The 13,507-nt window shown below is 34.1% G+C and overlaps 1 protein-coding gene across 2 annotated transcripts; it reads left to right on the plus strand.

The window, feature by feature from the left end:
- The first annotated feature begins 2,938 nt into the window (after positions 1-2,938).
- On the plus strand, positions 2,939-12,339 carry LOC121268360 (protein cornichon homolog 1-like). Of its 2 annotated transcripts, XM_041172585.1 has the most exons (5): positions 2,939-3,135; positions 3,888-4,069; positions 11,052-11,174; positions 12,036-12,132; positions 12,303-12,339. In XM_041172585.1, the coding sequence occupies exons 1-4, from the start codon at positions 3,067-3,069 to the stop codon at positions 12,094-12,096; spliced, it is 435 nt and encodes a 144-aa protein (XP_041028519.1). In that variant the 5' UTR covers positions 2,939-3,066; the 3' UTR covers positions 12,097-12,132; positions 12,303-12,339. The 2 variants fall into 2 exon arrangements, with proteins under 2 accessions (XP_041028519.1, XP_041028518.1); XM_041172584.1 differs by having other exon boundaries at positions 2,940-3,135; positions 12,036-12,339.
- Positions 12,340-13,507: the final 1,168 nt, after the last annotated feature.

Below are 13,507 nucleotides of genomic sequence, written 5' to 3' on the forward strand. Positions count from 1 at the left end.
GAGTCGGCGTCGTTTACAGTGGCTCACACATCGGCAGGGATGAGCATTAGTTTGAATAAAGAGGATGATTTGAATAAATCTTCATATTTTAAAGAAAGCTTTTGATAACCTCAGTCAAATCACGGATGGCAAAGCAGAGCAGACAGAGAGTAGAGAAGTATAGCAGCGATGCAGATAATAAAAGAAAAAATAAAGCCGGATAGTAAACTAATTATGGTTGGAAGTAGTAAGATATCCTAAAAAAAAAAAACTCAATCCGTACTCCATCTCTTTGCACTAAGAGCACTTCTAATAGATTATTTATCCTATCTTTTAAAGTATATCTTTAAAATCTATTTTTTTTATTTTATATATTGATTTTTATAATATACCATACATAAATTTATCTATTTATTTTTTATATCATTTAAATATTATACATTTTAATATTTTTTTATTCATTTCAAATATTTTTTCTAACTATCAATGATATCTTTAAATCTTTTGATATTTGTAATATCTCTGCATATACAATGTTATATAATTATATTATATTTTAAATTAATCTACATTTATAAACTAAACAAAAATATAAATTAATTCAAAAAATAAAAAAAATAGATTATATAATTAAAAGAAGAGATTAATTCAGTTTCAGATTTTGTCTTTGACGCCAGCAAATAAGAAAATGTAAGAATAAGAGAGAGGATTTGAATTGAAAATAAATGATTTTTGAAAAAAATGAGAAAAATCAAACAACAGGAGAGAGAAACTAATTTAAAATGTTTACAATGATCAATAGCTCCTTCCAAATCTAGCATGCTAGTGTAGCATAATGTAAAATAAAGGATGAAATACAAAATTCATTGGAATGCACTTTTAAAAAAAAAACTTTAAATTCGGCCTAGCGGGAGCCCAGCGGTGGGTGTAGACCCACTCCACGTTAACGGCCTTTAACTTTTAGGACGCCTTGGCCCCTGCCCGAAAGTTTCTCGTATTGGTTTCCTTATAAGGACCACAGAAAAAGGTCGTGTGATTCGAGCTTTGTCAACGGTTCGCACTCACCTTGGCAAACTAAAAAAAATAGAACAAGAAAAGTATTTATGCACGAGTTGATGGCGTGTAAATCTTTTGTAAATTATTCATAAAAATATGACATACATTAAAAAAATTTTACGTTTTTTGATTTACTTTTTTTAAAAGCTTGCAATCATGCGCATATATCTAACATTACTCTTTAATATATGAAGTTTATAAATATAATACTATATACTACATCTAGATTCAACTTTATTCTATTGTAAAAATGCGACATGATTTTACTCAATTATTGAATTTACTAACTTAAAAAATAAAAGTTGATTTATTAGTTGATAGATAATATCAACTCAATGTCATGAAAATGTAAAATATTGCGTAAAGAAGTGCTAAATATATATATATATAGAAATTTTGTAAAAATAGATTTACATAATAATGTAGTTTGATGTGATGTATTAGATCAAATTTACAGTAAAATATTACAATCTAATGTATAATTATAAGATATGTCAAATTTATAAGTATATTATTATAAATATACCAAACATTTTTCTATTGCATATAGGTATATCATGAACCTCGTTATGTCGAATGGGGGTGGTTAAGTCTATGTTTGGTTGTTGAATCAAATTCAAATTATTTTAAATTAATCATTGATGTGACTTACTATTTTTTCAAATTTTTATAAAAAAAGTTAAATCTATTTTAATCTACTTTATACATTTTAATTTAGAAATTAAATTTATCTCAACTTAAAAAAGTTAAATCTAACTCAATAATATCTATAAAATATTATTATTCATAATTCATCTCAAAATTCAAATGTCCTCGATAAGCATTATGGGCTTTTTTTAGCATCTGCCCAACAACATATATCAACAAGTCCAATGTAGCAGGGAAGCACAAAGATGTCGCCAACCATGGTCCATGAATATGTTATAATTACTGAGATGCCTACGTGTTATTGGACTGTTATTTAGAGATAAACAGTTGACCGGTTAGAAGATTAACTCTTAAAAGTAATATAATCTAGATGATTGTTCTCTCTCTAAAGAAAAATTTTATTTATAAATTAGCGTATATTAATATAATATATATAGTAAAATATATATAACATAATTTTATTTGGTAGAAAAATTTTTAAATTTGATTATTTAAGTGATGTAGATAATATATTAGAATAACTCAAAAATAAAAATAATGTTTAGACTTTATATTTTAAAAAATAAAAAATGCAAGATATTTTTTTGCCAATTTTTATTTAATTAAAACTTTTTGTATTTTTGGATACAAAATAAAATTATTTTAGAAAGCATAAATAATATTAAGAGAGGGTATAATAGTATTAGAGCATTAGTAATGACCTAGTCTAAATTTTGACTAAAACTTTAGGTTTTGGCTAAAATCAAAATCTTTAAAGAGATTAATCCATATTAGAATAGCAATTTTAAAGTAAAAATAATAATATAATATTATATATTTTAATAATTTTTTTTATATTTTACAAATATATTTCATATATTAATTAATAATTTAATTTTTACTGTCCAAACAAATTATTTAACTTAAAAAAGAAAAAAAATGTAGAAGAAATGAAGAAAAATGAAAGGAAGGGAGAGATGAGGCATGAGAGTAAGTTAGCATGTTAGAAAATTGATAATACTTTTTAATAAAATATTTTTTTAGTTGGTAAACAATAACTCATTAAATATGACTTTAATTTTTTATTTATTGTAATTTATAACTTGACTTTGAGTGATTTGACTAGTCTAATGACTAATGTAACTAATTTTAAAAAAAATTAGTTAAAATTTATAATTAACTGATATTTGGTTATTCCAAATTTCCAATACCAATCTTTTAGATTAGTTAAATATGAAAAATTTCAAACTGAAAAAAAATGATAGATCGGTAATTATTGTCACAAGGTTCAGTATGTGTATTTCAGAATGAAAAGATCTCCCTCCATTTTCCTCTCTCTTATACAGACCCATTCCAATTTACGTTTAAGTTTCAAAATCCCTGTACCGACGACTCGACCGGACCATGGAGCTGATTTTGTGGGCTCTCTCATTTTTCATTGATCTAGCTCTCATGGCATCCACCTTTTATCAGGTATCGCATTCTCGCTTCAACCTCTCTAAAACCCTAACTCCTTTTTTTGGTTTGTATCTTGAAACACTGGTTGTGCTGACTCAGTTATCTGTTTTATCCATTTAGTTTCCGAGAAAGTTAGGGAAATCTTGATGTTTTAGATTTTGTGTCTATTAAGTTTATGTGGAGGCGGAGAACTATTGCGCAGCTTGGTTTGTTAATTGTGATAAAAATGATTTAGGAATTTCGGGGGAAATGAGCGGACATTATAGATTCTCGCAAAATGTGTTTTCTCTTCTAGTTTACTGCGAATTCTCAGCAATCAAAAGCAATCAAACTATGGAGATAATTGATGACGACTTGACTGAATCCTTATTCACTGGAGCGCCGTTTTGTCTTCTTTTTCATCAAGACATTCATATTCGTGTCAGTATTTGGTTCATGTTTAGTACTCATTCTCTGGAATTTGAACTCAATTATTGCTTTTGCCATGATTTATTGCTTTTCATCTTGCTTTAGTTGCACCCGAGTTTACAAAATGGCCTTGGTAACTTCTTGCAAAAATTCATGACATGATTTAACACAGAAGTAATGCTTATTCTTTGATCATATTCTTGGCGCAAGAATTTGGCTTTGTGAGTCCATATATGCCACTGAGTGTTTATAAAATCTGGAGGAACTAGCTTTGTGCTTTAAGAAAGTTGTAGGCCATGTTAGTCACATTTTATATCCTAGCGTTGGATATACCTTATATCTCTGAATAATTTTTGTAGCTTGTTATCTTGACGGACTTGGAGGCTGACTACATAAACATTTACGATACAGCATCTCGCATTAATCGCATCGTCATCCCCGAGTTCGTTGTGCAAGGAGTACTCTGTGCAGTTTTCCTCATCACATGGCATTGGTTCATGTTTCTGATGACGGTTCCCCTTGCTTGCTATCATGTGATGCTGTAAGTAAAATCTGTACACTGTAGTAAAGTACAATAATTCATGGTATAAAGCTTTTTCTGCAGTTAGGTGTTCTTTTTTCACCAGTTATTTCTCAACTAGTAGGGTTGAAACTTGCCTGGACCTTCTGTTGCTTGAGGAGTCACATGCCATCTAAGGAGCTTACCTACTTTTTATCCCTTATAAATTTAAATCTTGATTGGTAGTTTATATAAGCTCCTTGCAAACTTCAATGTGTTGCTTCTAGTAGGTAAGCATGGACCATTTTTTTTTCAATTTGATAAATGAAGGCTTTACAAGTGTTAATTAGATACAACTTAGTACGCTTAAAAAAAGAGAGAGAAAGAATAGATACAACCTAGTTTCTCTGATGTCAGTGTTACATTTACCAGTATGAGTAATTCATGAAAATGATTAATGCACCAGGGAAATGCCAGTGTTACATTTACCAGTTTCCACACTTCTGTTATTTTGGCTTCCCTATTTGCTTTGGTGTTTTCTTCAAACTGGTCTGATCTGTACTGTTAAGAGTGAAAGATCAGAACTATTAAGCTCTTGCAGCCTGAAACACCCCCCTTCCCTTCTCTTTTATTTTTTTAATAAGTAATAAGAGATTTTATTCCCAAGAATAGGCATAAGCCCAAGTACACAGGACGTATTAAAGGAAATACCTACTGCTTTCTAAAAACAAAAGGAAATCTAAAACAATACTGGGAGTTATCATCCATTACAAAAGTTTTAGCCCACAAACTCAAAGTACTAAAGAAAAAAATCTTTAATATCTCCCAATGAATGTTCTTTGTCTTTGAAGCATCTCCCATTCCTTTCAAGCCATAGACACCACATGAGACAAGAAGGAATCATCTTCCAAATATCAACAGCATTCTTGCTACCCTTCAATCCCTTCCACCCTACCAATAAATCCACCACTTCCTTGGGCATTACCCAAAGGAGACCATTCCGATTCAAAACCTCATTCCACAAGAATCTGGCCACTTCACAATAAAGAAAAAGATGATTAACAGATTCCCATCATTCTTGCACATGACACACAAATCAGCAATGTACATATCTCTCCTTCTAAGATTTTCAGTTGTCAGCACTTTGCCCAGGGATACCACCTAACAGAAAAAGCAACCTTGGAAGGAACTTTCACTTTCCATATGTTTTTCCAGAGGAATTCACAGCTCCTGTGACTGGTTAATATGCTGTAAAAAGAGGAAACTGAGAACTTAGAATTTCCTGCAGGAACCCACAACATGCTGTCCTCCCTACCAAGCATCAACTTTGAACTATAAAGTCTTTCCAGAGAAGCCTTAACACCATCCACTTCCCAGTCATTAACATCCCTAATAAAGTTAGCATTCCACTGAATATTATTGTGAATGCAAAAGAAAGAATTTCCCACAGCTGCTTTTTGATCCATTGCAATTCTAAAAAGAGAGGGAAAATCCAACTTAAGTGTAGAATCCCCACACCACAAGTCATGCCAGAAAAGTATCCTCTTCCCATCTCCTACCTTTAATCTAATATGATTAGAAAATTCCCCTCATCCTTTTCTAATGAACTTCCACAAACTCACCCCATATGCACCTCTAGTATCTTTTGAGCACCAACCTCCCCACAAACTACCATATTTTACATTAATAACATTTTTCCATAAGGCATTTCTTTCCAAGTGGTATCTCCAAAGCCATTTCCCAAGTAATGCTCTATTAAACAATCTCAAGTTTTTTATCCCCAACCCACCACAATCAATCGGTTGACAAATATTCTTCCAACTAACCAAATGGAGCTTTTTTTTCTTCTCCTTAACCACCCCATAAAAAATTCCGAAATAAACTCTCAATTCTTCTTTCTACTCTTGCTGGCAATGGAAAAAGAGTTAAGAAATAAGTGAGAAGATTAGACAAAGTACTTTTTATTAGAGTTAATCTTCCCCCTTTAGACAAGTAGATAATTTTCCAACCAGCTAAACCTCCTTTCAATTTTCTCAATCACCCCTTCCCAAATATTAATAGATTTATAAGAAGTCCCCAAAGGAAGCCCAAGGTACCTCATAGGGAGTGAAGAAATTCTGCACTCCAGAATATTTGCCAAGTCTGAAATATTCTGAACAGAACCCACAGGAACAACTTCAGATTTCGATAAATTAACTCTTAACCCTGATACGGCTTCAAAACACAGCAAAAATGCTCTTAAAGCATGAAGATTGTCAGAATTGGGCTCACTTTTAAGTGTGAAACTTTTAAACTGCTCCGGACCTCACCACCCACCACAAAGCTGGACAGAAAATTACCATCCACTGCCTTCTCAAGCATTCTACTCAAGGCATCCATGATCATAACAAAAAGAAAGGGAGAGATGGGATCACCTTGCCTCAAATCACGTGAGCTACTAAAGAATCCAACCGGTTCTCCATTCACCAAAATTGAATGGAGAGTAAAGGAGGTTAGCTGGTTGGAAGAGGATCTACTTGTCCTCTTTTAAAGCTGTTAGTATATGGGATGAGGTGATTGAAAAAAATTGAAAGGAGGTTAGCTGGTTGGAAGAGGATCTACTTGTCTAAGGGGGGAAGACTAACTCTTTTAAAGAGTACGTTGTCCAACCTGCCCACCTATTTCCTTTCTCTTTTTCCTCTTCTGGCAATGGTTGAAAAGAGAATTGGGAGTTTATTTCGAAATTTCTTATGGGGAGGCAAAGGTAAGGAAAAGAAGTTTCATTTGGTTAGTTGGAAGAAGGTTTGTCAACCATTGGATCGTGGTGGTTTGGGGATTAAAGATATAAGGATTTTTAATAGAGCTTTACTTGGGAAATGGCTTTGGAGATTTCAATTGGAGAGTAAAGCCCTTTGGAAAAATGTGATAGAAGTGAAATATGGAAGTTTGAGGGGAGGTTGGTGTACTAAAGCAGCTAGTGGAGTTTACGGGGTTAGTTTGTGAAAATTTATTAGAAAAGGATGGAATTCCTTCTCCAATAATTTCAGATTGAAGGTTGGAGATGGAATGAGGATTCTCTTTTGTCATGATCTGTGGTGTGGGGATATTGCTCTTAAGGTGGAATTTCCTACCCTTTTCAGAATTGCTAGGGATCATAATGCTACTATTTATGATTCTTACTGTAGTAGTAACAACAAGGTTGATTGGAATATCATTTTTAAAAGGGACATTAATGATTGGGAAGTGGATGAAGTTAAGGCTTTGCTGGTCAAACTCTACAGTTCTAAGTTGGTGCTAGAAAGAGAGGATAGCATGGTGTGGATTCCTGCTGGAAATGCTAAGTTTTCAGTTTCTACTTATTACAGAATTTTGTCAAGCCAAAGTAGTTGTGTTTTTCCTTGCCCTCTAAGGTTGCTTTTTTCTGTTGGGTGGCTTCTTTGGGCAAAGTTTTGACTACTGATAATCTTAGAAGGAGAGATATGTTTATTGCTGATTGGTGTGTCATGTGTAAAAGGGATGGAGAATCTGTAAATCATCTTTTTCTTCACTGTGAAGTGACAAGATTCTTGTGGTATGAGGTTTTGAGTTGGACAGGATTACATTGGGTAATGCCTAGAGAAGTGGTGGATTATTTTTATTTTATTTTGATAAGTTAGAACTTTATTAAGCACAATGAAATAGGCGAAGCCCGAGTACACAGGAAGTATACACAAGAAACACCTAGTTACATTCTAAAACTTAGAAAAACGACGACAAGAACTCATTTACAGCCCCACCCTTGTGTACAATAGCAGAGAACCAGCAAAGTAGAGTGCTTATAAAAAACTTCCATAATGCATCTCTATTGCGTTCCCGATCATTAAAGCACCTCTCATTTCTCTCCAACCAAATACACCACATAATACACAAGGGTATCATTTTCCATGTAGCTGCCACTCGGGAACAAGTATGCGTTTGAAAGTTGGTCCAGCTTTTTAGGAAATCAACCACTGCTTCTGGCATAACCCAGCACAGCCCAACCCTTCCAAACACACCATCCCACAGCACTTTAGCCATTTCACAATGAAGTAGTAGATGGTTCACTGATTCCGCTTCTTTCTTGCACATAAAGCACCAATCCAAAACAATCATTCCTCCTTGTCTTATGTGGTGCATTTGGCTTGAGAGAAATGGGAGATGCTTTGAAGATAAAGAACACTCTTTGGGAGATCTTAGGGTTTTTTTCTTGAGTACATTGAGTTCTTGGGCTAAAGCTTTTGTAATGGTGGATAATTTCCGGCTTCTGTTGTAGTTTTTCTGGTGTTAGTTTCTTTTTGTTTTTGGAAGTAGTAGGTGTTCCCTTTGTATACGTCCTGTGTACTTGGGCTTATGCCTATTTCTTTGAATAAAATTATTACTTACAAAAAAAAAATCTCGAAGTTCACACACAATGTTTTATCCACGAACACTATGCATCTCCAAAACCATATCTCTTCAACAAATAAACAAGGAATTCCCAGCACACATGGTCATAAGCCATTTCCATGTCCAATTTGATTAAAATACCAGCTTTCTCCTTTTAGTGCTACTCTCCAAGCATTCATTAGCAATTAAAACAGAGTCTAAAATCTGTCTTCTCCTCACAAAGGCATTTTGCGATTTTAAAATAATCCTCTCCATCAACCTGCTCAAACAGTTGGCCAGCACCTTAGAAATGATTTTATACACTCCATTCACCAAACTAATAGGCTGAAAATCTCTCATCTCCACAGCCCCTACCTTTTTCGGAATAAGTGCAATGAAAGTCACATTAAAACTCTTCTCAAACCTCATGTACGAATGAAATTCAGCAAACACCTACATGATATCTTCTCTAACAGCCCTATCCCTATCCATACCCTTAACCACATTAAGTACTTCTTCTTCTTCAAACTCTCTCTCCAGCCAATCAGCTCGACCTGATCTATAGAATTGAAACAAAGTCTGTCCAATTTTGGTCTCCAAGAAAAATCTTCTGAAAACATTTGCTCATAAAAATTCACTATGTGAGCCTTAATATCTTCTTGATCCGTAATAAGTCTGTCCCCATCTCGAAGAACCTCAATCACATTATTTCTTCTATGAGAGTTCGCCATTTGATAAAAGAATTTAGTACACCTATCTCCTTCCTTCAACCACAGCACCCTAGATTTTTGCCACCAAGAAATTTCTTCCATTAACGCTATATTTTCCAGTTCAGAAACCACCCCCATTTTTCTACTCCTATCCTCCCCCGAAATAACCCCTTGCACCTCCTTCTCATCCAAACCTCTCAACTCTTCCAAAAGAAGCTTCCTCTTGCTGTCCAAATTCCCAAACTCCTCTTTATTCCATCTCTTTATATCTTTCTCAAGAGATTTCAATTTTCCAGCCAGAACAAAACTAGGAGTGCCTGAAAAATTATAAGAATTCCACTGACTTCTCACCCTGTCCACAAATCCCTCATCCTTCAGCCACATGTTTTCAAATTTAAAATACCTTATCCCACCCTCAATTCCACCACAATCCAACAAGATAGGATAATGATCAGAACAGAATCTCGGCAATAATTTCTGACTCAAACCAGAAAAATGAGCCTCCCATGAAGGTGAAACCAGAAACATATCCAGCCTTGAATATGACCTACCATTTGTCCAAGTATAATCTCCTCCTACCAAAGGTAAATCAATCAGATTTAATTCAAAAATTAAATCTGAAAAATTAGACTTAGAATCTCCTTCCCTTCTCTTTTTTTTTTCATCACTCTATCCTTTGCTCATTAAAACTTGGCATATGATAAAATTGCAGAAATCGATGATATTCCTGTCTGGATATCTTTTGTCCTTCTGTTCACTCATCTGATTGTTAGTTTACCAGTGACATTTTGAGCTTTTGAGAATATTAAACCCATGACTTCTTACATGTTGAGTTGTGTTTAAATAATTAGCAGTGTGACAACTTCCATAACGAACTAAAGTCTGCAGTGAATTGTATGAGAGTAATCATGTTTCTCTATTGGAAAAGCCTACTCCTACCAAGAATACCCACCGAAGAGTGGGTACTGATTGTAATTTTTTTTTTACTTAATGGTTAAGGAAGTGTTTTTTAATGATTTTGTGTTTTTTTTAAATGTTTAAGAGGTTTAAAAAAATGTTTGAAAAAAAAACCAAAAAAAAAAAAATTACATGTTTGGTGAGGATTCTCGGTGGACGTAGCAGTCCTATTCTCTATTATGTACTGCAATTTTTTAGGTTGGCATAATAACTCTATATGCACATGCGCATGCATTTGAGGAAACTATTTCATAGAAATCATCAGAAAGCAGGGAAGCAGTATACTCTATTGAACACTCTTAATCATAGATAGTGACAATAGATGAGACAGGTTTATTTAACTGTTGACCATGGGGAGTGGGAACTAATGATGCCATAAGAAAAATGTCCACTTGTATAAAAATGTTTTTGATGAAAGAAAAATCTTGTTTTGAATTTGGTCAGGTGTTAAAACACTGAGGGGTGGTTTGTTTTCACAAACCATCTCAACTCATCTCATCTTATCTAATCTAATCATTACAACTTTTTCAAACTCCCACACAAAATACAATAAACAATTCAACTTTTTGAAATTCCAAAACAAAAATAATATTTTAATAATATTTTTTTTAACTTTTAACTTTTATCTTATCTCATCTGTGTAACCAAACGAGGCTAATTACATTTATAAAAAAAATATGGCATAGTACAATGGCTCTGTTTTTTTCCAAGAAGTTAATTAAAGATGGAAAAGTGGGGGCCCATGAGTTTTAGCTCGAAATGTTTCTTCTCCCCTGTTCTTGGAGGTATGATCATAAATTTGAGATCCGCTATCGGTGTAGCTTACTGATAAAAATTATTCTATAAAAAAAAATTGAAAACATTCAGTGATTGTCTGGAACCGCTATAAGAGTGTTGTTTTGGACTAAATGTTTTACTTTGGGCATTTCCTATATATTTTTTGTTAAACTGGAAACATTATTTCTTATCATGACCTGTCTGGTGTAATGATTCAGATTTTTGAAACGGCAGCATCTTTTTGATGTCACTGAAGCATTCAGATTTCTTAATGCTGAGAAGAAGTTTCGGATGATCAAGCTTGGTTTCTACTTAGCATTATTCGCCATAATCACATTCAGGTTTTGTTTTTTGTGCATTATAAATTTATATGTTTGTCTTTTGAACCGGATAATTCTTACTTTACCTGTGTCTATATTTTTGAGTTTTTCCTACTGTTTGGAGTTAGAAGTTTTGGTGCTTGAAATAATACCATTCTATTGGGGCTTGTACAAATAATTTCTCTTCTACAATTCTAAATGCTTGTGTAGATAATGGTAAAAATAACCCTGCAATCATGGGTACTAATCAATAAAATTATGGCATATATAAGGCTTTTTCATGTAGACTTTCCTCCATCTTTCACGTGAAAGGCCAAATCATTTGCTTTGTTGCATTGTTGCAAACATGTTCAACTTTGAGAATGTGATTTCAGGCAAGTGTCCAGGAAAGCAATGTCTTGGGAAAGTATCATGCTTATTTTGGTGTAGTTAGTATAAATTTTTCTATCCCAGAAACTCATCTTTTATTGTTAGTGTACGTTAAGTTTGTCTTGATCTGTAGAGCAAACATCTAGATTACAAGGTCGCCTGTTGGGAGGCATAGAATGTCAACTTTCTGAACGTTTGAAGTTTGGATGGTGGATTTTTTTTTTTCCAATTTCCTTATCACCTGCATTTTCTCATTTATGAAATAATTTGCATAGATCTGGTGTCTTATCACTTTGGACCCTCAAATATCCATGATTCTGTCTCTTTTCTTTTTAAGAGATTCCATGGTTGTTGTTAAATTTCACATGAAGAGTTTTGACCTAACCTTTTCTATTTGTTCTTTCTAAAAGTAAATTCTTGAGGCAATACTGATGTTTGCTACTTGACTTATTGGCCTTTCTGATTCGCACTCGCACGCACTCAGATATGCTGACTATGAATTTTAATTTGCAGGCTTGCGTTATCTGTTTTCAACTTTTTAAGTGATGCAGAGGATGCTGTGCATTTATTTTGATTGCCCACTGCTTGAGCAGTATGGTAGCCACTCATTGTAAGTTTGTTTCTTTTGAAAAGAGTTCTAGCTCATAGGTTTAGATATGCTAGCACTCTTTGATTTGGATGAACATCATCAATCGCTTCCGAGTTTTTGTAATATTTCCCTATATTAATTATGATATACAAAAATGCTCCCATTGACGCAGTGTTGGAAAAACCATGTAGGCTGACTTTTAATCATATTCTTGAAGTAAGATTTTTACTTGGTGTTGGAAGTGGATTCAACGGAATAGCTGTGTGCCATGCGTCATCTGGTAAATTTAGCTAATTTGTTTTTATGGTATGCTTATGTTTGTTCTGGAAGTTGTTAATAAAAAAATGTCTTTTTTCTGGAAGTCATCTTTCATACAAGGAGTCATATCTAGAAAGATGTATTGCTTAATAGTTAATAGGTTGATAGCTTATCGGAAAGTCTTAAACCATGTTTACATTTTCCACTTGCCGAGCCTGATCTAGTCCGAGATAGTCAATGTTTGGGCCGGGCAGGTTTTTAAATTTATGGTACACATAATCCAGTTGAGATGGGCTTGTAAACAAATCTTTCTGTATATGTGAAGTACTCAGAAATGATCCCTGTGCCCACGCGCCAAGTGTGGACCCACTTCATCTCACCCATCCACAAGTGTCCTCTCCCCGACAGGTAGCCAGACCCGACATACTGTAGGCAGCTTGACAGCAGCCTGCCTTTCTTCGTAACAATCAAAAGATGCTAAATTATTTGGTCCACTTGGAACAGCTTAAAGTCCATGGGCCCCTCGATTCTCAGTGGTCCCCCGCCTGATTAGAAGTTTTTAACCACTTGCTGTGTGTTGACCCATAGCAAATTGGTCCGTGCCATTTAGCTGGATGTTGGGTCGTTTTCGGGCCCTGGGCTCCAGTACAGTTGTCTTCCTGTTTGCCACCTTTGGACCCCATAACCTTCTTTTCTTTTGGGGGTGAAGTAGGACCCACGTCATCAAGGCCTGCTTTGGGCTACAGAAAACGGGTCTCGTTCCGGATATTGTCTCTTTCAAGTGGGCCTATTGAGTTGGACAACATCTGTTCTTCTGATATACCAGCTTTTTCCTTATAATTAATATCATGCATGTCAAGGGTTGTATGGGAAACGAACCAAAATAATGTGTATACTTTTTGGTTTTTTATAAAAGGCTTGTGCAAGTTTTGTATATTTTGGACTTATCTCTAGAATAATTACTCTTTTGATGCTGTTTGCCAGATTGATTCCTGGAAAAAAATAAGTTCTCTGTGGGCTTCTAAGTTGTGTGATTCGTTCAATTATACCTTAGGACTCCTGACTAAAATTATATATGTGAATGCGTCGTCTCGTATTTTATTACCTTCTTCTATGGCTCTAAATATCTCGGTTAGAG

This window comes from Juglans microcarpa x Juglans regia, chromosome 5S (assembly GCF_004785595.1).
Source record: "Juglans microcarpa x Juglans regia isolate MS1-56 chromosome 5S, Jm3101_v1.0, whole genome shotgun sequence".
Lineage (NCBI taxonomy): Eukaryota > Viridiplantae > Streptophyta > Magnoliopsida > Fagales > Juglandaceae > Juglans > Juglans microcarpa x Juglans regia.

Excerpts from the sequence above, each read along its gene's own strand:
- LOC121268360 (XM_041172585.1), top strand. The coding sequence starts at position 3,067 with ATGGAGCTGATTTTGTGGGCTCTCTCATTTTTCATTGATCTAGCTCTC. Across the intron at positions 3,136-3,887 it reads TGGCATCCACCTTTTATCAG|CTTGTTATCTTGACGGACTT; the intron begins GTATCGCATTCT and ends TAATTTTTGTAG. Across the intron at positions 4,070-11,051 it reads GCTTGCTATCATGTGATGCT|ATTTTTGAAACGGCAGCATC; the intron begins GTAAGTAAAATC and ends GTAATGATTCAG.